This window comes from Phocoena sinus, chromosome 10 (assembly GCF_008692025.1).
Source record: "Phocoena sinus isolate mPhoSin1 chromosome 10, mPhoSin1.pri, whole genome shotgun sequence".
In the NCBI taxonomy this organism is placed as follows: Eukaryota; Metazoa; Chordata; class Mammalia; order Artiodactyla; family Phocoenidae; genus Phocoena; species Phocoena sinus.
Genome location: NC_045772.1, coordinates 60,009,917 through 60,032,649, shown reverse-complemented (window position 1 = coordinate 60,032,649; position 22,733 = coordinate 60,009,917). Strand labels below are relative to the sequence as shown.

General features: G+C 37.4%; 1 protein-coding gene across 2 annotated transcripts in view; it reads right to left on the bottom strand.

The window, feature by feature from the left end:
* Positions 1–332: 332 nt before the first annotated feature.
* Positions 333–22,733, bottom strand: part of TESPA1 (thymocyte expressed, positive selection associated 1) — a 75,272-nt gene continuing 52,871 nt past the window's right edge. The window contains exon 12 of one of the 2 annotated variants that reach the window (XM_032645182.1): positions 333–370. In XM_032645182.1, the coding sequence (XP_032501073.1) occupies positions 368–370 (3 nt within the window). In that variant the 3' untranslated portion in view covers positions 333–367. Of the gene's footprint in view, positions 371–15,044; positions 15,552–22,733 lie in introns of those variants that run through there. The other variant, XM_032645181.1, reaches the window with a different exon arrangement.

Genomic DNA, 22,733 nt, shown 5'->3' with positions numbered 1-22,733 from the left:
AGTACTGTACCTCACTCTGGAAGGGCCCAAACTATATCCTTCTTACTCTTTGTTGTACATTTTTACCACCTGCTACTTAGTGGTCAGTTATTAAGGAGATGTTGAATCAGATTGATTGATCAATTATTATCTTGTGTTTGTTTCCTAAGTTAGAGATATCTAGTAAATTGGGTTAGACTAGTAACCTCAAAACTGGACGACCATACCTTAGAGATATACAGTTACAGATAGCTTCAAGGGAATACATTTCCAGATTCTCAATTTCCACACATTCTTTCCTAAAATGTACTTGCCTGAGAACTGGCCTGTGATCAAGGACTCCTGCTGGCTTCCCTTTCCCATCTCCTCTTTCACAGTTTCCCTTCTCCTACTTTAAAAAAGAAAAGCATATTTCTCATTCATGCAGAACAGATGCGTTAACCTTATGTGTAAAAACTCTAGAACATTAAACAGAGGGATATTTGAAATACGGTGCCAGTGCTGAGAAAGTGAAAGACTTGTATAACTGAATAGCCAATCATTTTGCAAATCGAGTGGTTTCTAAATATTTGTCATATGATAGATTATTTTTTTGATAATAGATGGTTGTGTGATGTTTTTAAACACATAACTTAAAAGGAATTCAAAGAACTGAGCGACATTGTTAAAACAAAAGTTTATCCTTTTCTACTAATTGATTTTTTGAAAAAATTTTATTGGTGCTCACAAATAGAAATAGTATTGATGCTGAACCCTGTAGCATTAAGTAATAATCATTCTTGGGTACATGAACTAATTGGGAAAAAGCTCATCTATGGAATGCATTTCCAACAATATATTTTTATGTTTGATATTTGTCAAGATTTAGAATTTATATGTACTATTTTGATCGATAGTGAGTACATTAAAATTGTAACGATAACTAAATTCAGACATAAATTTTCAACATGTGGAATTTTATGGCTACAGAAAAGATTTAAATAACATACATATATGTGTTGCAGAAGAATTTGATAGAGGAATCCATAAAATACTTTCAAGCATAAGAATATATTAAGATAAAGTTCTGTGGAGGAGTGGGGTATAAATACAGGTTAAGGAGAAAAAGGAAATTTATGAAATTTTTAACTCTAAAAACATCTCATTTTAAAAATGTTTGATAGTGGGTGTCAAATTGCTATGGCATTTAGATTCCACTGGATACCTTTAAAAGAGTGAAATAACAGCTTTGTTTAAAATGTCGGTATTTTAAAGTGCTGGAAGTTATATCACTTACAACTATTTAAACTTAAATAATTTCTTTAAAAATCCTAAATGTCTATTTAAAAATGTGTGAGAGGGTATGTAGGGTTCCCAAAAATTTTAAGGGTGCTTGTGAGTGAGATGTTTAGGGATCACTGGGCTAGGCCCCGTGGGTATCTTTTTTTTCTTTTTTTCTTTTTGAGCTCTTTATTCTGCTTGAGTTGCCCAGTGTACCCATACTGTTTTTAAAAATAAGGTTTTGTAGTATGGCTTAATAGCTGGTAGAGTATATTTTTGAAATTAACCTGGCTGTTTGTGGATCTTTGTCCTCATAATCCATATAAATATATACAATTTTGACCATGATTTTATGAGATATAATATCTTTATAAATTTATTTTAGGGTATCTTTTTTGACTCCAAGCCCAAATGGTCCCCTGCTTCCCTTGCCTAAGACTGAATCTTGGAAGTTACTACCCAAATGGGATGAAGAGTTTATACCTACAAATATTAGAGGAGAAAGAGCCAAAGTGAAGACTTCCCCATTGCCTTTATTCACAGAAAAACATATCTTCACATTTGTCCTGAAATCTGACCAGTTGGAGCAGCACTTTTTCTCCCATAGAAGAAGTGTGGTGTCAGTTGTCAGAAGAAATGGAGAGCAGCTCTGTCTAGCTCCCAAGTGATACTGTGAGACTAAGGTACAAAATAAATGAAACTGGGAACATTTATATCTGCTTCCAGTATAGAGTCGTGGCATGTTTAACCCAGGTTCACAATTTGAATAATTGCCACTGAACTGTGATAGTAATCAACAACTACTTCATTATTATTTTCTATGATTTTTGTGTTTCCCCTGCCTAAGAATGGGGGAGCTTTCCAAGAATTTGTCCTGCTTATTGTTAGATGGGGTGCATTTACCTTGATATTTGATGTTTAATACATTGAATTTTCTGATATTTTGGATTCAATGTTTTAAAATTGAATGATAGATAGGGAGGGTGGGAGGGAGGGAGACGCAAGAGGGAAGAGATATGGGAACATATGTCTATGTATAACTGATTCACTTTGTTATACAGCAGAAACTAACACACCATTGTAAAGCAATTATACTCCAATAAAGATGCTAAAAAAAACCCAACTGAATGACAGCCCAAAGGATTCATAGACATTATAGCTTGGTTAATAAGTGATAAATGAATATTTAAAGGTTGCTGGGTATCTATAGAATCAAAGATTATAGCATGTCCCATGGCTCTAGGCTCTCTCTGCTGTGCTGTGGGATTTAGGAGAACCAGAAAGAATCAGGAGTGAATTTCCTTCTAAGGATGGACATTGCTTACTGCACGAATGAACTTTATGTATGTTAGTTTCAGGTGCATTACATAGTGATTTGACATTTATATACATTATGAAATGACCACTGTGATAAGTCTAGTAATCACTTGTCCTTATACAGAACTATTACAATATTATTGACCGTATTCCTTATGAAGTGTATTACATCCCCATGGCTTATTTATTTTGTAACTGAAAGTTTGTACCTCTTAATTTCCTTCACCAGAGGGTATCGTGCTAAGTAAATGGGAACTTTCTTAACATGAAAAAGTTAAGGTCATTTACAAATGACCTACAGCAAATATCATACTTAACCATGAATTAGTAAATGCACTTATCTTAAAATCAGGAATAATTCAGAGAATGCTGCTATCACTATTTGTTTTCAGCCTAGTACCAGGTTCCTCGCTTGAACATTAAAATGAGAAAAGGAAAGAAAATATCAAATAGTTGAAAAGGGAGAAAGAGAAATGTCATTATTTGTGGATGACCTGATTATCTCTATAGGAAACCTGAAATAATCTATAATTTATAAAATAGATATATTTCAATTTCTCTATTTGCAAAATCTAGATTATAATGTCATTTTGTGTTATGTTATTTTATTTTATTTTTAATTTTTAGAAGTAAGTAGGACGCTGTGTAGAGTCTCCCAACATTGAAATTGGACTGCAGTTTCCAGCTTCCCCTACAACTAGGAGGCAGTTTTGTGTGAACTAGCTCTGCTAATCTTAGCAACTTTTACAAGACCTTAATCTGGAGATGAGCATGTGTGAAAACACTCTTCATTTTGCTGGCATATATTGCCTGCAGAAGCATCCAGGTTAGAAAGAGAGCAGTGGTTGTAGGATTGAATTCTGACACAGAAGCACATTTCATAGGTAGCACTCACTATTACTTAGTGAAATTCTTAGCGTTTAGTGAGTGCTCTGCCGCAGATGTGCTTATGGGAGTGGTTTTCTCACCAGACCAGCCCTACGGCAGAGGTATTGCCATTGTTCCTGGAAACTTCGACATCATCCAGTTTCTCCAGTCCTTTGAGTGATTTTAGGATCCAAATGATAAGCTGTATTAAGTAACCTTTCTGCTGCAATTAGCTTTAGTCCAGGTTAGTGTGTAATAAGTGTCCTCCTGATACACAATTATTTTTACTTTTTTCTTATCTTTAACATGCATGCTTGTTTTATACAGTTGTATTCATTGTGTCTAAACAAGATTGGATTTATAGTCACTTAGTTTTACTATAAATACTCTTTTCATGTTATTTGCTTTTCAGTGTTATTTAAAACTTGTTTTAATGGTTACAAAATAGTCCAACATTCTGTTAAATGCATTTTATTGTGAGACATTTGGGTTATTTCCAGGTTTGGGTTATTTTACGAAATGTAGCAATAATCACTTTTATGCATTTAACTTTTTTCTTTCTTTGAATCTATTCTTTGGATCACTTCAAGTGTGGCTTTTGTACCTACGGCTATGTTACTTCCCAAAATATTGTCCCAAACTTCTCAACATAACTTCTGAAACCCTGGAATGTAGAATATTTTCAGAGAAGTTTTATACCCATTGTCTTATCTGTTCATCAGAACAAATTCCTTGAGTTTGACAGGGCAGGTTTTGTTGAACTCCAGATTTTTCTATGACATTACCCTGTAGTAGCAGAGCTGATATCAGAACCCCATGATGCCAATATACTATTGTCAGTGTCTTTGATTTCTCTCAAGTACCTATCCGATTTGTGACACTGTTCTAAGCCCTGGGGCTACAGCTGTGAACAAGACAAAGTAAACAAAGTTCTTACTCTCATGGAACTTGCCTTCCAAAGAGACAGGCAAGAAACAAAGAAGAGAATCATATGGAACTTCCTTTAGGTATCAATTACTTTCCTGAAACTGTAGCATTTGAATGAATCCTTTTACCCTTTCTTCCTCCTTTTCTCTCTCTCTCTACTTTCTTCCTTTTTGATTCCTCTTTTCCACCCTATATTTATCGATGTATTTAGCTGGGCTTTGTGCTATATTTTAGGAAAAATAGTGCAACATGAGTGATGTAAGAGTGCAGAGTCTAGATGTGGAGAGAGAATGATTATAATAAAAGTGAATGTAATAGAAAAGCAGAAGATGCAACAGGATAAGATGGCAGCTCACTGAACCAATGTGGGTCAAGGAAGGCTTCCAAGAAGGAGGATGCAGGAGTGAATCTAGAATAATGAGATTTCAGGCAGAAGAGGAGTTGGAAGGGTTTTAGGACAGGAGTTCACAGAAGGATTAGCATGTAGAACAGCCCACAGGGTGCATTCTAGTGTGGATTACCATGGTTAGAACAGTTCAAACTGTAAGTTCCAATTTGAAGAGTAGCCTTCTCAGAGCAAGGAGGAATATGACCTCATTGGGGTGTGTATGAAGCTTTATAGATTGAAAACCGGACAAGATTCATAGGGTTATAAAAAAAGTTATTTAGTACAAATTCCTGATAGGGATATAAAAATAAACTTCAAAAAGGGCAGTTTTTGCGAGGTATAATGTTCTGAAAACTTTTCCTTTAAAATTAAAAAAACAATTTTATACAAGTTTTAAAGGTTACTTTCCATTTATAGTTATTACAAAATATTGGCTAAGACATGGAAACAACCTACATGTCCATCGAAAGATGAATGGATAAAGAAGATGTAGTACATATATACAATGGAATACTACTCAGCCATAAGAATGGCTGAGAATGAAATAATGCCATTTGCAGCAACATGGATGCAACTAGAGATTATCATACTAAGTGAAGTAAGTCAGAAAGAGAAAGACAAATACCATGCGATGTCACTTATATGTGGAAACTAAAAGAGGATGCAAATGAACCTATTTACGAAACAGAAACAGAATTATGAACATAGAGAATAGACTGGTGGTTGCCAAGGGGTAGGGGATAGGGGAAGGGATGGAGTGGGAGGTTGGGGTTAGCAGATGTAAGCTGTTATATATAGAATGAATAAACAACAAGGTCCTACTGTATAGCACAGAGACTACATTCAACATCCTATGATAAACCATATGGAAAAGAATATAAAAAAGAATGTATGTATATGTGTAACTGAATCACTTTGCTGTACAGCAGAAATTAACACAACATTGTAAATCAGCTGTATGTCAATTAAAAATAAAAACAGCCCAAACCACATAATATTGGCTATGCTCTTTGCATTGTACAGTACATCCTTGAACTTATCTTATACCAAATAGTTTGTACATTTATGTTTGTACATCCGCTATCCCATTCTGTTATTTTCCCTCCCCACCACTGGTAATCACTAGTTTGTTCTCTTTATGTGTGAGCCTGCTTTTTTGTGTGTGTGTGTGGTATGCGGGCCTTTCACTGTTGTGGCCTCTCCCGTTGCAGAGCACAGGCTCCGGACGTGCAGGCCCAGCGGCCACGGTTCACAGGCCCAGCCACTCCGCAGCACGTGGGATCCTCCCAGACCGGGGCACGAACCCGTGTCCCCTGCATCGGCAGGTGGACTCTCAACCACTGCGCCACCAGGGAAGCCTGAGCCTGCTTTTTTTATGTTCACTCATTTGTTGTGTCTTTAAGGTTCCACATATAAGCGATATCATACAATATTTATCTTTCTCTGTTGGACTTATTTCACTTAGTGTAATGCCCTCCAAGTCCATCCATGGTGCTGAAAACGGTAAAGTTTTTTTCTTTTTTATGGCTGAGTAGTATTCCTTTGTACATATGTGTGTGTGTGTGTGTGTGTGTGTGTGTGTGTGTGTGTGTGTGTGTGTGTATCTCACATCTTTATCCATTCATCTGTTGATCAACACTTAGGTTGCTTCCATAACTTGGCATTTGTAAATAATGCTGCTATGAACATTGGAGTGCATGTATATTTTTGAATTAGTGTTTTTGTTTTTTTGGATATATACCCAGGAGTAAAATTGCTGGATGACATGGTAGTTCTATTTTTAGTTTTTTGAGAAACTGCCATACTGTTTTCCAAGGTGGCTGCACCAATTTACATCCCCATCAACAACGTACAAGGGTTCCCCTTTCTCCATGTCCTAGCCAACATTTGTTATTTGTGTTCTTTTAAATGATAGCCATTCTTAGAGGTGTGAGGTGATATCTCATCGTGGTTTTAATTTGCATTTCTCTGATGATTAACCATGTCGAGCATCTTTTCTTTTCATGTGCCTGTTAGCCATCTGTATGCCTTCTTTGGAAAAATGTCTATTCAGGTCTTCTGCCCGTTTTTAATTGGGTTGCGTTTTTCTATGTTGAGTTGTATGAATTGTTTATGTATTTTTGATATTAACCCTTTATCGGTTATATCATTGGCAAATATTTTCTCCCATTCAGTAGGTTTCCTTTTCTCTCTCTGCTAATGCTAATATCCACCTTCTGAGTGGGTGTCTTTATGTGGTTCCTAGATTGTCTAGGTTCTCCACTTCACACTGGACTATGTATGTTGGGGCAGGAGAAGGTATGAGAAATTCCCTGTGTTTTCCTTGCTCTCTACTTTCATTTGGTTTTCCACAGCAAGTAGACAGAAATTGGTGGGACCACAAGGTATGTACTTATTGGCTACTACCTTGACTTATTTTTCCTTTAGCATGAGGTCTGTCTAACTTCATATTTAATAGAAATTTTACGGTAAAGACCAAAAAGTTTCAGCCTTTGGCCATGTACCTATTTGTGGTAGCTATAATCAGTCAATTCACTTTTCCTTTGGAGAATTTCCCAAGAAGTAGAAAATGACTTTATAGTGGGTCCTTGTCAGGGAAGAAGTATGGACCATATAATTTTGACAGTCTTTCAGAGTGTATTGGAAATGTTTAAATCTTATTGCAGGTCAAGATTTAGGCCTGCCTTGCAGGTTTACCTATTCTCCCCTTCCCACCATCATACTGATTTATTATAAATATTTTTTAATCTAAGACTTCCGGGTACCATGTTAAATATTTCACATATTAAATAAAAGCTTCATCTTACACCAGCTTTTAAAAGTAGCAAATTGTGAAGTGGAAATGGATGTACAGAGATCATGTGTTGCTGTTCTGGACACATGGCATATATGGCCAAGAACTGTTTTGTATTCAAGTAGTCTAAGTTCAAGTAGTCTAAGGAGGCTGTTACTAACATTGCTTTATATTATTTCACTGTCTGGCCATATGTTGGCACACGATCAAGGATCTGTATTGGACTGCCTATGGCTAAAATTTTGATCTTCCTTCTTTTCACAGTAAGGCTGTCTTATTGCATATTTTTGGAAAAAGATTTAATAAGTCTTGGGATTCTTCTCATTGTCAAACTTTCAGCTTGTGGTAGGCTCCTATGCTGGGTTGCATAGACCACCACATTCTTTTGGAGAAAAGTTGATCTTCTCCCATGTACTGGGCTCTAGGAGCTCAAAACTCAGATCTTTGACTCTTATGAATTCAGTGACATTAGGCACTGTTGTTCCCCTGGCAGGTAGTATATAAGGGGGCCACATTCTGTAAACTTCTATGGAACTGTCGACAATCTCTCTCTTTCTCTCTTTTTTTAATGTGTGTTACAGTTTTATTTGCATGAATTGCCTCACTAGTGGGGGATATTTGGTGAAGTCACCCAGCTGTCAGTCATAGGCACACGTTGCCTCTTCTGCCTTTGGCCCTGCTGGGCTGGAATGTGCCCACAGTTCATCTCACCTGATTGCCTACCTTCTCTTCACATCTACTCTTCTCAACAAATGTATCAGTATTCAAATAAAGCCACATTAAAAGTAAAATACATTTCCTCTTATAAAACTATCCAGATAGGAATGGAGAAATCTCAGGGAACAGAGTTAGAGCTGCACTTTGGAAACTTAGAGTAATAAATATGGAGCATCTGCATTAAATAATATAATCTGTGATATAAAATGTGTGCTAAACATGCAAAAGACCTTAAGAACCCAGGTTATAGGTAGTTTCCTTCTGCCCGAAAAGTTTTTTTGTTTTTTTTTTCTGTCTGCTTAATTATTTAATCAATATAACCAAGTTGGTCAATCTTCTTTTGTTGAAGACAAACCATCAAGGAAGTAAAGGAAGACAGGTGACCCAGTGGAATCCTGTTATCAGCTGGATGTTGGGTAGGTCCCAACATGTGGGTAGAATATCCCACATGCTGCGGAGCAACTAAGCCCGTGCGCCATAACTACTGAGCCCATGTGCCACAACTACTGAAGCCCACGTGCCTAGAGCCCATGCTCCACAATGGGAAGCTACCGCAATGAGAAGCCCGTGCACCACAACGAAGAGTACCCCCGCTCACCACAACTAGAGAAAAGCCCGCATGCAGCAATGAAGACCCAATGCAGCCAAAAAAATTAATTTTTAAAAAAATTTTAATCTTATACCAACTTTAGGATATATACATATCTTCTTTTTCATATTCTTTCCCATTATAGGTTATTACAAGATGTTGAATGTAGTTCCCTGTGCTATACAGTAGGTTCTTGTTGGTTATCTATTTTATATATGGTGGTGTGTATGTTAATCCCAAATTCCTAATTTATCTCTCCTCTCCCCCTCCCCCACACTAGCCCTTTTGTTAAACATAAGTTTGTTTTCTATGTCTGTGAGTCTATTTCTGTCTTGTAAATAAGTTTCTATTATTTATTTAGATTCCACATATAAGTGATATATGATATTTGTCTTTGACTTACTTCACTTAGTATGATTATCTCTAGGTCCATCCATGTTGCTACAAATAGCATTATTTTATTGTTTTTTACAGCTAATATCCATTGTGTATATATACCGCATCTTCTTCATCCATTTATCTGTTGATGGACATTTAGGTTGCTTCCATGTAAATAGTGCTGCTATAAACACAGAGGTGCAAATTAGAGAGTTTTCTCCAGATATATGCCCAGGAGTGTGATTGCAGGATCATATGGTAGCTCTATTTTTAGTTTTGTGATGAACCTCCACACTCTTCTCCATAGTGGCTGCACAAATTTACAGTCCCCCCAACAGTGTAGGAGGGTTCCTTTTTCTCCACGCCCTCTCCAGCAGTTATTATTTGTAAACTTTTTTTTTTTTTTTTTTTTTTTTTTGTGGTACGTGGGCCTCTCACTATTGTGGCCTCTCCCATTGCGGAGCACAGGCTCCGGACACACAGGCTCAGCGGCCATGGCTCACGGGCCCAGCCGCTCCGCGGTATGTGGGATCTTCCCGGACCGGGGCACAAACCCGTGTCCCCTGCATCGGCAGGCAGACTCTCAACCACTGCGCCACCAGGGAAGCCCCTATTTGTAAACTTTTTAATGATGGCCATTCTGACTGGTGTGAGGTGATACCTCATTTTAGTTTTGATTTGCATTTCTCTAATAATTAGCAATATTGAGCATCTTTTCATGTGCCTGTTGGCCATATGTATGTCTTCTTTGGAGAAATGTCTATTTAGGTGTGTCCATTTTGTGATTCAGTTGTATGTTTTTTTGATATTAAGCTGTATGAGTGTTTGTATGTATTGGAAATTAATCCCTTGTCTGTAGCATCATTTGCAAATATTTTCTCCCATTCTTAGGGTTGTCTTTTCATTTTGTTTATGGTTTTCTTTGCTATGCAAAAGCTTTTCAGTTTCATTAGGTCGCACTTTTTTATTTTTGTTTTTATTTCCATTGCTCTTGGAAATAGATCCAAAAACATATTGCTGCAATTTATGTTAAAGAGTATTCTGCCTATGTTTTCCTCTAAGAGTTTTACAGTATCTGGTCTTACATTTAGGTCTTTAATCCATTTTGATTTTATTTTTGTATATGGTGTTAGAAAATATTCTAATTTCATTCTTTTACATGTAACTCTCCAGTTTTCCCAGAAGTGGGAAAGCCATCTTAAACTTTAAACCTGGAACACATACTGTAGCTCATTCCTGACTTACTACAAAGATACACACATACGATCAAAGGATTTTTGCAAAGCTAGCCAAACAATTCAATAAGGAAATATAAAAACTCTTCAACAAATGGTACTTGATAAATATCAATATTACCAAAGAGAATCTAAACCTTATGCAATACCATTCCAAAAAATAAATTTATAATAGATTATAGATATAAACCTAAAAGCTAAATGAGAAAGCTACTAGTAAAAACACAGAAAGGTATTTTATGAGCTTATGGTAGCCAAAAATTTCTCAGAAGGAATACAAAATGCATCAATATTAAAACAAAAAAATTGATGAGTTGGACTTTGTCAAAATAAAAAAGTTTGATTCATCAAAACCACCATCAAGAGAAAATAAGCCACCAACTGAGATAAAATACTAACAACACATATCTGATAATTTATGAATTAATAATGAAAAGACAAACAAGCAAATTGAAATGGGCAAAACACCTGAAGATATAATTTACAAAGATGTAAACAAGCACGTAAAAAACCACTCAGGTTCATTAGCCATCAAAGAAATACAAAATAAAACCAAAATGAGATATCATTACATATCCACTAGAGTGATTAAAATGAAAAAGTATGACAACAGGTGTTGGCAAGGATGTGGATGAACCAGAATTCTCATTCATTGCTGGTGGGAGTGTAGGATAGAACAAGGACTTTGGAAAAGTGTTTGGCAATATTTAGAAAATACTTATATCTATCCTATAACCTGGCAATTCTATTTCTGGGTGTTTATTCAAGAAAACTGAAATATGTCACAAATGGTTTCATAAATGATAATTGACAGAAACTTTATTTGCAATTGCCCAACAGTTGGTGAATCTTTCTAATTTTTTCTCAAGTTTAATAGATGTATAATGATAACTCTTGCTGAGTTTTTTATATTTAATAAGAACTCTTTTTATTAGAATGGTAAGAAAGACATCCGTATTTTAATAGGATGAGGACTAAATAAAGCCATACAACGTACATGCAGGATGATATGCGCATATTCTTGGTGAGTTTAATCAGCATTTGCTAGTCAGTAAATTCAAGCGTCTTGCGATTAGCTTTCTGAGTTCCTTTTTTTGTAAGTTGCCTATTCATATCCTTTGCTCATTTTTTCTATTAAAAGTGTTTTTTGGTTGATTTTCTGCAGTTCCCTAATTATTTTAAATATTGGACATTTGTTGGTTTTAGAACCAACTTTTTATGTCAACTGTCTATTAACTTTGCCCATCATGGACCAAGAAGAGTTGAGGAATTAGGCATAATTAAGAAAAACATGAGCATATACTGGCATTCCCCAATAGCAGAGTTTTCACCAATTACAGATAGAAATCTTGACTAGAATAAATATATTATACCCTGGATCTTTTGTAGCATATCCACACTATTTATTTGCACCATCCTTTGAAAAATCCTTAATCAATATGGTTTGTGTTAGTGTATTCTGTTAAAATGATGAAAGAGTCTGGGAAATTAAGCCCCACTTTGTAGCATATACTGTGTTAAAACGAGCTCATACATAGGATATATTTGGCTTTGTTTTTCCAGACAATTTCATTCACTGGAATGATCCCATCCTGGCACAATAAAGAATCTCAAAGACTTGATTATATAAATGGGAACTAATTAAATTAAAAAAACTAAATATATGATCCAGCAATCCCACTCCTGGGCACTTACCCAGAGAAAAACATGGTTTGAAAGGATATTGTTCAGGGATCAATGTTCACTGCAGTGCTGTTTATAATAACCAAGACATGGAAGCAACCTAAATGTCCATCGACAGAGGAATGGATAAAGAAGATGTGGTACACATGTACAATGGAAATTACTCAGCCATTAAAGAGAATGAAATAATGCCATTTGCAGCAACATGGATACAACTAGAGATTATCATACTAAGTGAAGTAAGTCAGAAGGGAAAGACAAATACCATATGATATCACTTATATATGGAATCTAAAAAAAAAAATAATGCAAGTGAACTTATTTACGAAGCAGGAACAGACTCACAGACATAGAAAAGAAACTATGGTTACCAAAAGAGAAAGGGGGTGGGGGAGAAATAAATCAGGAGTTTGGGATTAACATACACACACTACTATATATGAAATAGGTAACAACAAGGACCTACTGTATAGCACAGGGAAGTATATCCAATATATTGATTTCCTATTGGCTGAAAAGTGTGGAGTCTGGAGTCTGTTCTTTACAGGGCACCTCTTGCTGCATGTACATTAACAACTCAGGACACACACAGGCCAACCTCTAGAAGACGTCTTAAAATAAACAGGTCATGTATAATATAACTAAAATATTTCAACAAGTTCCCACACTCCCTGAGCTTCCTGATTTGTTCTCAGGGATCTCTCCATTCACCTGGGGGCAAAGGCTAAGAACTGGATTTCAAACAGAAGCAAGTCTATTCATCAAGGGCTTCATCATTATTGCCTTGGTTAAATGTACATTGCAGAGATCTCAGAAAAAAATATCTATGTCTTTTAACCTATCTGCTACACAAGTGATTGCTATTCCTGATGCTGAGACATCACAGGATGGACCGGTGAGAGTTTAGCTAACGACTCCACGTGTGGCCAGGCAGCCTGCAGGTGCCTTGGACTGACATGAACCCCTCCCGCAAACGCACACCTCAGATAACAGCCACAAGTGAAAGTAAGTTCCTGAGATGACTTCCCCCGCAGCCCTTGTGAGCAAGTCTCCCCTGCCTCCCAGGGCCCTTCCTCTGGTGTCCCTTAGGTGAGACCCCTGGAGAGTTTACCAAACCCCCGCTCTTCTTGAATTGACCATTCGGGCTTTAGCTCAGGCACCCCAAAGCACTCCACCCACAGACCCTAATAAAGGCGTGTGGCCCAGGTCCTGCCGCCCTCTCTCTGCCTGCACCCAGCCTTGACTTCCCTGTGTGGCCCTGTTAGGTGTGCTGTGTTCCTCCTCCAGGACCTGTAATAAACTCTATTTCATTTTTTTTTACATCTTTATTGGAGTATAATTGCTTTACAATGGTGTGTTAGTTTCTGCTTTATAACAAAGTGAATCAGCTATACATGTACATATATCCCCATATCTCCTCCCTCTTGCGTCTCCCTCCCACCCTCCCTATGCCACCCATCTAGGTGGTCACAAAGCACCGAGCTGATCTCCCTGTGCTATGCGGCTGCTTCCCACTAGCTATCTATTTTACGTTTGGTAGTGTATATATGTCCATGCCACTCTCTCACTTTGTCACAGCTTACCCTTCCCCCTCCCCATATCCTCAAGTCCATTTTCTAGTAGGTCTGTGTCTTTATTCCCATCTTACCCCTAGGTTCTTCATGACATTTTTTTTTTTCTTTCTTAGATTCCACTCTATTTCAATTTCCTCTGTGGTCTTTTGTTGAACCACGGCTCACCATTTGACACCCTAAGCCTCTAGTTGAATGTTGGTTTAACAAAGTCACAACAGAGGCTGACACAAGTTGTTTCCTAGCTCTCTCTTCTATTTCTCAAGCTCAAGGAAGTCAGTAGAGACTCAGGGCTTAGAAGAGTTAGAAGCCAGACCTCAGGCTTCAGGTGACCTTAGGGAACCATTATGTCCACCAAATTCATATCCACTTCCTTACAATTTTGTCCTTTACCCTAGATCATTGCTGCCAGGATTGGGCAACACTGGTGTCAAAGGAAATATTAGCAGAACAAACTCTTGACAGTCTGCACGTACACAGATCAAAGCTGTGTTACGTGAGGACAAACGGCTTGTGAGGCTTATAGTCAGTTTATAAAAGAAAACAGCATGGAAGCCTTTCAGGATATGCCTTAGTTTCTCTTTCAGCCTCCTAGAAGTTTTTCTGTGTGTCTCCATTTTCTTTATCACCTTCTTAATGATACATTATGCTTTCACTGTATTTCTTTGGTTCAATTAATTAGATTTTTTTTTCCTCTAGAAAGACAAGAGCTCTAATTTCCCATTTTGGGGGAGACTCACATTGGCTTACGTTCCTTTAAATAATGTAGCAGCTACAATAGGTATTGTGTAATTTACACATCAATTTGTAGCACAAATTTTTATTTATTGGGATTGTAAAATAAAAACGAAAGTAAATTATAAGACAGTATTATAGAAATAGATAACCTATTCTATTTGACACCATTTTCTTCTATCCATTATGCCATGTAGTGTCTGGGAGGCTGTGTTGTTCATTTCCAGAGAGAATTCACTTTGTTTTAATAACAAATACAATTGGAGACCAAAGTTGTTTCAACATTTTTACTTCTTTTTCCTACTGGGTCACCTTTACATTCAAATAGAATCTGATTTAGATAGCCTTCTGGCATTGTTCTCCGGCCCTCATCCTTTTATGTTTCTGCTGCCTTCTCAAGGTCCCATGTCAATATATCCTTCTAACTTCTGGAAGCTTTTCTGTTTTGCCCATATAAGTGCTTATATGTGGAATATTTTTTTTAAAAATGACAGAAAGGAAGTTATGTACAAAACAGAAACAGACTTAGAGAATAAATTTTTGGTTACTGGGGGGGAAGGGGAAGGGGAGGGGTAGATCGGGAGTTGGGGATTGACATGTACACACTGTTATATTTAAAATAGATAACCAATAAGGACCTACAAAAAAAAAGACAATATAAAGCTACAATAATTAAGACAGTGTGGTACCATGCAAGAATAGACAAATAGGAAAACAGAACATAATGTAGACAACTGAAATAGAAGAATTATACATTTTTTTTACCGCAAAGGTAGCAGTGCAAAGTAGTCAGAAAATAATGTTTGTTTGTTTTTAGTAAGTGGTGCTGGGACACTTATCCATAAGGATATCCATAAGGAATAAAAAGAAATTTGACTTCTATATCATTGCTCACAAAAAATAAATTTCAGGAATATCTTAGATTTAAATGTGATGGCAAAACAGAAAAGCTGTTTGGGTTTTTTTTTTTTTGGCTACAAGGCATGTGGGATCTTAGCTCCCTGAGCAGGGATCAAACCTGTACCTCCTGCACTGGAAGGCGAAGTCTTAACCACTGGACCACCAGGGAAGTCCCCATCTCATTGTTTTTCTGTAGATTCTTTTAGATGTTCTGTGAACACAATTTTGTTATTTTTAAATAATTAGTTACAGTTCATATTTTTCTTTCTATTCCTATTTTTTTATTTCTCACCTGATTGCCCTGGTTGAATCTCTAGTGCAATGATAATATAAATGGCATACATCTTCATCTCTGCAGAATGCTTTTAATGTTTCAACCTTTAGTATGATGTTTGCTGTGAATTAAGACAATTCTATTTATCTTAAAATTTTTAAAATATAATGAATAGGTATTGAATTTTATTAAATTTTTAATGTATCAGCTGAGATAATCATATAATTTTCTTCCTTTATTCTGTTAATTGGTTGACTAACTGGTAGAATAATGAGTCCACAAAGATGTTTGCATCCTTCAACCTGAATACATGTTAGATTACATGAAAAAGTGGGATTAAGGTTGCAAATGGAATTAAAGTTGCTAATCAAATGAACACAAAATAGAGAAGTTACCCTGGCTTATCTGGGTAGGGCTGATGTACAACAAGGGTCCTTTATGGAAGAGGGAGGCAGAAAAGTCAGTATCAGAGTGATGCAGGATAAAAAACACTCAACTGGGCTTCCCTGGTGGCGCAGTGGTTGAGAGTCCGCCTGCCGATGCAGGGGACACGGGTTCGTGCCCCGGTCTGGGAAGATCCCACATGCCGCGGAGCGGCTGGGCCCGTGAGCCATGGCCGCTGAGCCTGCGCGTCCGGAGCCTGTCCTCCGGAACGGGAGAGGCCACAACCGTGAGAGGCCCGCGTAACGCATAAAAAAAAAAAAAAAAAAAAAAAAACACTCAACTATCCGTTGCTGGCTTTGAGGATGGAAGACTAAGAAATGTGAATGGCCTCTAGAAATTGGGGAAAAAAAGGAAATTTATTTTCCTCTAGAGATTTCAGAAGGAATGCAACCCTACTGACACCTTGATATTTGTCTAGTGAGGCCCATTTCAAACTTCTGACCTCCAAATCTGTAAGTTAAAAAATTTTTACTGTTTTAAGGCACTAAGTTTGTGATAATTTGTTATGAAGTAATTGGAAACTAACATAATGACACTGATTGATTTTCAAATATTAAACCTATTTTGCATTTCTGGAATAAACTGAATTGGTCATGTTGTCTGATCCTTTGTATCTACCACTGGAGTTATTTTGGTAATTTATTTTTTATAATTTTGGCTTTTATGGTCATGATAACAATGGTTTTATAATTTTTCTTTCTCACAATATCTTTTTCAGGCTTTGACATCAAAGATACATTGGTTTAATAAAATTAGATTAAAAATCTTTCATAGTTTTTCAACATTTGGGAAAAATTTGGATAAGATTGGTATTTTCTTCCCTGAATTTTAGATAGAGTTTTTGGTGAAGCCATCTGTGGCTACAATTTTATTGTTGGGAAGATGCATTATGAATTCATTTATTTAATAGATATATGACTATTCAAATTTATTGTTTCCTATACAGAGATCCTTGTCTGGCCCCCTGAGTGGTTGTTGAAGAACAATGTTCTTATAATTAATTCCTAGAGGCCTTCTAGGTTAACAGGAAGTGTCTGTGACATACATCCATGAAATCCTTAGAGAGCTTAAGGACCAAGGTGAAAGCCTCTATGAGATTCTGGATTTCTTTCTTTTTTTTTTTTAATTGAAGTATATTTGATTTACAATGTTGTATTAGTTTCAGGTATACAACACAGTGATTTGCTATTTTTATAGATTATTTTCCATATAAAGTTATTATAAATATTGGCTATATTCCCTGTGCTATACTTTACATCCTTGTAGCTTACTTATTTTATACCTAGTAGTTTGTACCCCTTAATCGCCTTCCCCTATCTTGCTCCTCCCTCCACCCCTCTCCCCTCTGGTAACCACTAGTTTGTTCTCTGTATCTGTGAGTCTTTCTCTTTTGTCATACTCCTTGTTTGTTTAAATTTTTTAGATTATACATGCAAGTGAAAACACAGTATTTATCCTTCTCTGTCTGACTTACCTCACTACGCACAATATCCTCTAGGTCCATCCATGTTGTTACAAATGGCAAAATTTTATTCTATTTTTATGGCTGAGTAATATTGCAATATATATATCACAGCTTCTTTATTCATTCATCTGTTAATGGATACTTAGGTGGTTTCCATATCTTGGTTATTGTAAATAGTGCTGCAGGGTACATTGGAGTGCCTCTATCTTTTCAAATTAGTGTTTTCATTTGCTCTGGATATATTCCTAGGAGTGGAATCACTGGATTGTATGGTGGTGCTATTTTAAGTTTTCTGCTATATTCTAAAGTGGTTGTACCAATTTGTATTCCCAAAAGGGTTTCCTTTTCTCCAATTCCTCATCAATATTTATTACTCGTTGTCTTTTTGATGATAGCCCTTCTGACAGGCATGAGGTGATATCTCATTGTGGTATTAATTTGCAATTCCCTGATGATTAGCCATGTTGAGCATCTTTTCATGTGCCTTTTGGCCATCTGTATGTCTTCTTGGGAGAGTCTCTTCAGATCCTCTATCCATTTTTTCATCAGGTTGTTTGCTGTTTCGATATGGAGCTGTATGAGCTCTTTATATATTTTGGATATTAACTTACTAACCTAAATTATAATAAAAATGATAACACTACTTAAATTTAACATCAAAAATATATTATGAATAAAATTAAAACACGTGTTAGATTGGAAAACTGTGATTTTTATAAAAGATAAAAAATACTATCAAAAATATGCATATAATTTAATTCAAAAACCTCTGGTGATCTTTAGCATTGATATAAAATTTTTGGTAAAGAGGGTACATAAAAAAGTCTATCAATGGCTTCATGATTGGTAGCAGCAAAAAACTAGAAATGACATTAACTCTCATCAACAGGTAATGCTAGAGAAAATTATGATATAACTAAGCCAATAAAAAGAATGATATAGATCTATAGTGGCTGACTTTGATTTCTGAGAAGTTGAATATAGAAAGAAGTTTCTGTATGCATATGATATGCATAAGTTGCATATGATAATGGGAATATGGAGGAATTCATTTAACATTTGCTTTTTGGTAGTGGTAACTGATAGTGTGGAATGAAAGGCACTAGGAGCACATGTTCCTATGTGCATAAAAGTGTTTAGGGGGCTTCCCTAGTGGTGCAGTGGTTGAGAGCCCGCCTGCCGATGCAGGGGGCACGGGTTCGTGCCCCGGTCCGGGAAGATCCCACATGCCGCGGAGCGGCTGGGCCCGTGAGCCATGGCCCCTGAGCCTGCGCGTCCAGAGCCTGTGCTCCGTAATGGGAGAGGCCACAACAGCGAGAGGCCCGCGTACCGCAAAAAAAAAAAAAAAAAAAAAAAAAAGTGTTTAGGAAATACATAATTTCCAAACTAATACTTACAGTTATCTCATTGTGTTGGATGGTCTGGTGACTTTTACTCTCTTACATACACCTCTATTTTAATTTTTATAATGAAAAAATATAAAAATAAATAAGTGATGGGAAAGGGCAGTAATAAAAAGTTTTGGATACATTATGGATTTAATTTCAGTTGTTAATTGGACTTAATTTTAGTTTGATGTTATGGAATGAATTAGCCTTTTTTGGTTACCTTATCTAAAATTATAACCTCACTTTCCATTCCAACAATACTTTCCTTCTTCTCTCTTGTATTGTGATTTATTAGGCTTTATCACCTGACATGCAGCATACTGTTTTCCTTCCTCCCACCTTCCTTCCTTCCTTCCATTCTGTTTACTTCTTAATGTATGAATTCCCGCAATAGGATGTATGGCATAGAATTTTTGTGTGCTTTGTTCATTGCCGTGAATCAACATTTACTAGTTAAAAATGTTCACTTTGATTCCACCAAACTCTGCTATTAACTGACCCATAATTACTCTCATATTTGCAGTGACTTAGCAGGTGAGAGTGAGGGAAGCAGCTCCTGAGGTCAGGGAACTGGCCTGACACTCCTGGGCTTTGGAATTGTTAGGGCTTGACCTGGGCTCACAGCTTAGAAATGGTGCTCTCTTGTTGGAGACAATCTCACAAAACACCAACATGAGAGAAGGGCACACAGTGACTTCCATAATTTTGACAAATTCATAATTTTGTTTCAGTACAGACAAAAACAAGTGCACTGTGCAAACCACGAAATACTAAATATCACCCTCTCCTCGATAATGAGTTCATTATGTATTACAGCTTTAGCCTCACTCTAGTCTCTTCTCCTTCTAGATACCGTTTGTTAAGATACCCAGTGACAGAATTATTCATGCCCCCCTTAGAGTCGCCAATCCAAAGCAGAGGCCTGTTTCCCTACCCCTCCCCGCTCCCCCAAATCACCTCATACAGGCCCACACCCTCTATAAGTCCTTTCTAACACCCTTGGACTAAGGCACCTCTCTGAAATTCCCCATGGTTTACGTACTCCCCACTGCAATGAGTACTAAACCCAACCCACCTGAACTATAGCTGTGTTTCTGGTGGGTTTTGGCTGGAGAGATTTGATACCTGAATGTATAATTGAGATGAACATTATATAAGAGCAAGGTGTGATACTTTTGTCCTTCTCACTTTGGACATTTGCTGGGTTCAAATTTGCCCAGTTCTCAGAGGCTTGGTTAATGGGAGCCTTTAAAATTGCCTGATCTGTCGGGTTTCCCTGGTGGCGCAGTGGTTGGGAGTCCGCCTGTCAATGCAGGGGACACGGGTTCGTGCCCCGGTCTGGGAAGATCCCACATGCCGCGGAGCGGCTGGGCCCGTGAGCCATGGCCGCTGAGCCTGCGCGTCCGGAGCCTGTGCTCTGCAACGGGAGAAGCCACAACAGTGAGAGGCCCGCGTACCGCAAAGAAAAAAAAAAAAAAAGATAAAATTGCCTGATCTGTCACCATCAGTAAACTAAGCAGTGCAAAATTCAAGAACAATATCAATGGTCTGATTAAGGAGGTGACTGAGGTTGGAATTTGATGCTTACTAAATCTTTTTTTTTTTTTTTTTAATAATTCCACTTAGTAACAGTTAGTGGAGACTATTGAAGGTCAAAAAGATGTGTCTGCTGATTGTTTCAGCTATACCTGACATTGAGATAGGCTGGGACCTGGGACCTGGAACCTGGGACCCTTTGCTGGATTAACTGCACCTGGACAAACGTCTCCTGGAGCAACAGAATACAAAGAACTATAAGGGACACGTGTAGTTAGGGCAATTGGGAACAATAAAATACAAAAGAGTCACCAATCAAATGCCACTTCTGAGGTGCCTGGAGCAAAAGCAGGGTACTATGCATGATCCCTGCACACAGCACCACCAAGGGGGTGGGCAGACAATCTAAGCTATGTTTCCTGACCAACACATGGACCTGCTCCATTGCTACTCCTTTAATGACCCAAGTAGCTCCTCTGGGGGAGTGGGCAAGGGTATCTGTTACTTGTTTTTACTCCCCTGTGCTACAGAATGAGCCCCAATAAAGCCTTGCTTGGAACTCTAGTCTGGCCACTTAACGTATTTCTATTGATTAAAGGTCCAAGGGCCTGGGTTGGCAACAATATTATAAAGACTATTTAGGAAGACTGACAGGCAAAGAGGGATTTGTGAACCCTTATAGACTTAGCTAACACCTTCTTTTCCATAATAGTTTCTCAGTCCACCCAGGCACAATGTGATTTTTATAGATTGGAGTTTGTATACATTGACTGTATTGCCCCAGAGATATTTGAGTCTATTAGCATATTGCCATAACCTACTTAAACAAGATTTGGAATTAATAACCATTAAGGGCAAATTAGTACATATCATGTTAATTGCTTCCTCAGAGGAATGAACTCTAAAGAATTAAGGCCTTTCCTATTTGTATGATAACTAGAGGGTCGTGGTTTTCAGGTAATATTCAAGGCCTTGTTCCATTTGTGAAATTCCTGGGAATTATGTGTTGGAGCAACCAGAGACATTGCTCAAATTATGCAACATGTAGTCATGCTTTTCTGATCATGCTAATAAGCAAGAGGACTCTTCTTGTTTTGGCAAAATCATATTCCTAACCTAGGAATCCCGTTAGCCTCTTCTCACAGAGTCACCAGGTAGAAATCTGAATTTTAGCAGGACCCTAAGCAGAAATCCTTAACAGAGTTACTGAGAGTGGGCCCCAGGCTTTCTCTATGAGCCCATAGGGTCTGACAGTTCATATAGTAGAAGTTTCTGCCATATATGTGCAGACTAACCCCCTGGCAGAAATCAAATAGGATTTCTTTGCAAAGTTCTCTTGGGTTTTGGATTTGAAAACTACCCGATGCAGATTCTTCTTACAGACCATTTGAAAAACAGATGCAAGCTTCTCAATGGTATTTGGTAAAAGTAGTCTCACTATTGAAGACCATCACACTGTTCTGAGGCCATAAGTAACTATGGATTCCGGCTGTGCCCTGGATGATGGGAGATAGACAGTCAAATATGTGAGGGCCATTAAGAAATGCTCCCTCATAGTGTGGAAGTTTACTTTTAAGGGTGTGCTAAGAATGAAATTTCAGGGAGTGACCCACTCATACAGAAACATGTTGTATTGCTGCTTGGTGGTGGCAAATAGGGCTCTCAAAGAACCTCCCTGACATCATTCCAAGTGGTCTGGGGCATAAAATGACTGAATTACCAATGAAAGTTCTTGAACTGAGAACAATGTTCCTGCTTGGAAGTTAGTCTCAAGCAGGCTCTGCAGATACCAAAACACCGATGAAAGAAAGCAAGGGTAAATCTTTTCACTGCATAGAGTTGAAAGTTCCTTATTTAGCAGTGAACAAAGTTTTAAGCTCCTGCCCTCTGGGAAGAATTTAGATATGATAGACAATAAAAAGAAATGATGTAATGAAGAAAATGCATCCAATATTAACAGGAAAATATTGGATTAATAATGGCTGTGGGTGAAATGACCTGACACCGGCAAGTGGATCACATTGGACCTCTATTGTTAGCACCACGGTTCTGTAAGTGGGTGTAAGTATTGGGTATTAACTGGGCACTCATGCTACACTAGGATTTGCTTATCCTGTAAAGGACTAATCTTGTATATAAAATTAAAGTGTGGAACAACCAATTCATCATTAGTTTGGTCCACTTGATTGTATTTCTTCTCAAGGTATGAACTGTACTGTTACTATGAACTATTTAATGTACAGAAGTGATCAAGAAACGTGATGTTTTTTGATGAAATCCAGTTTT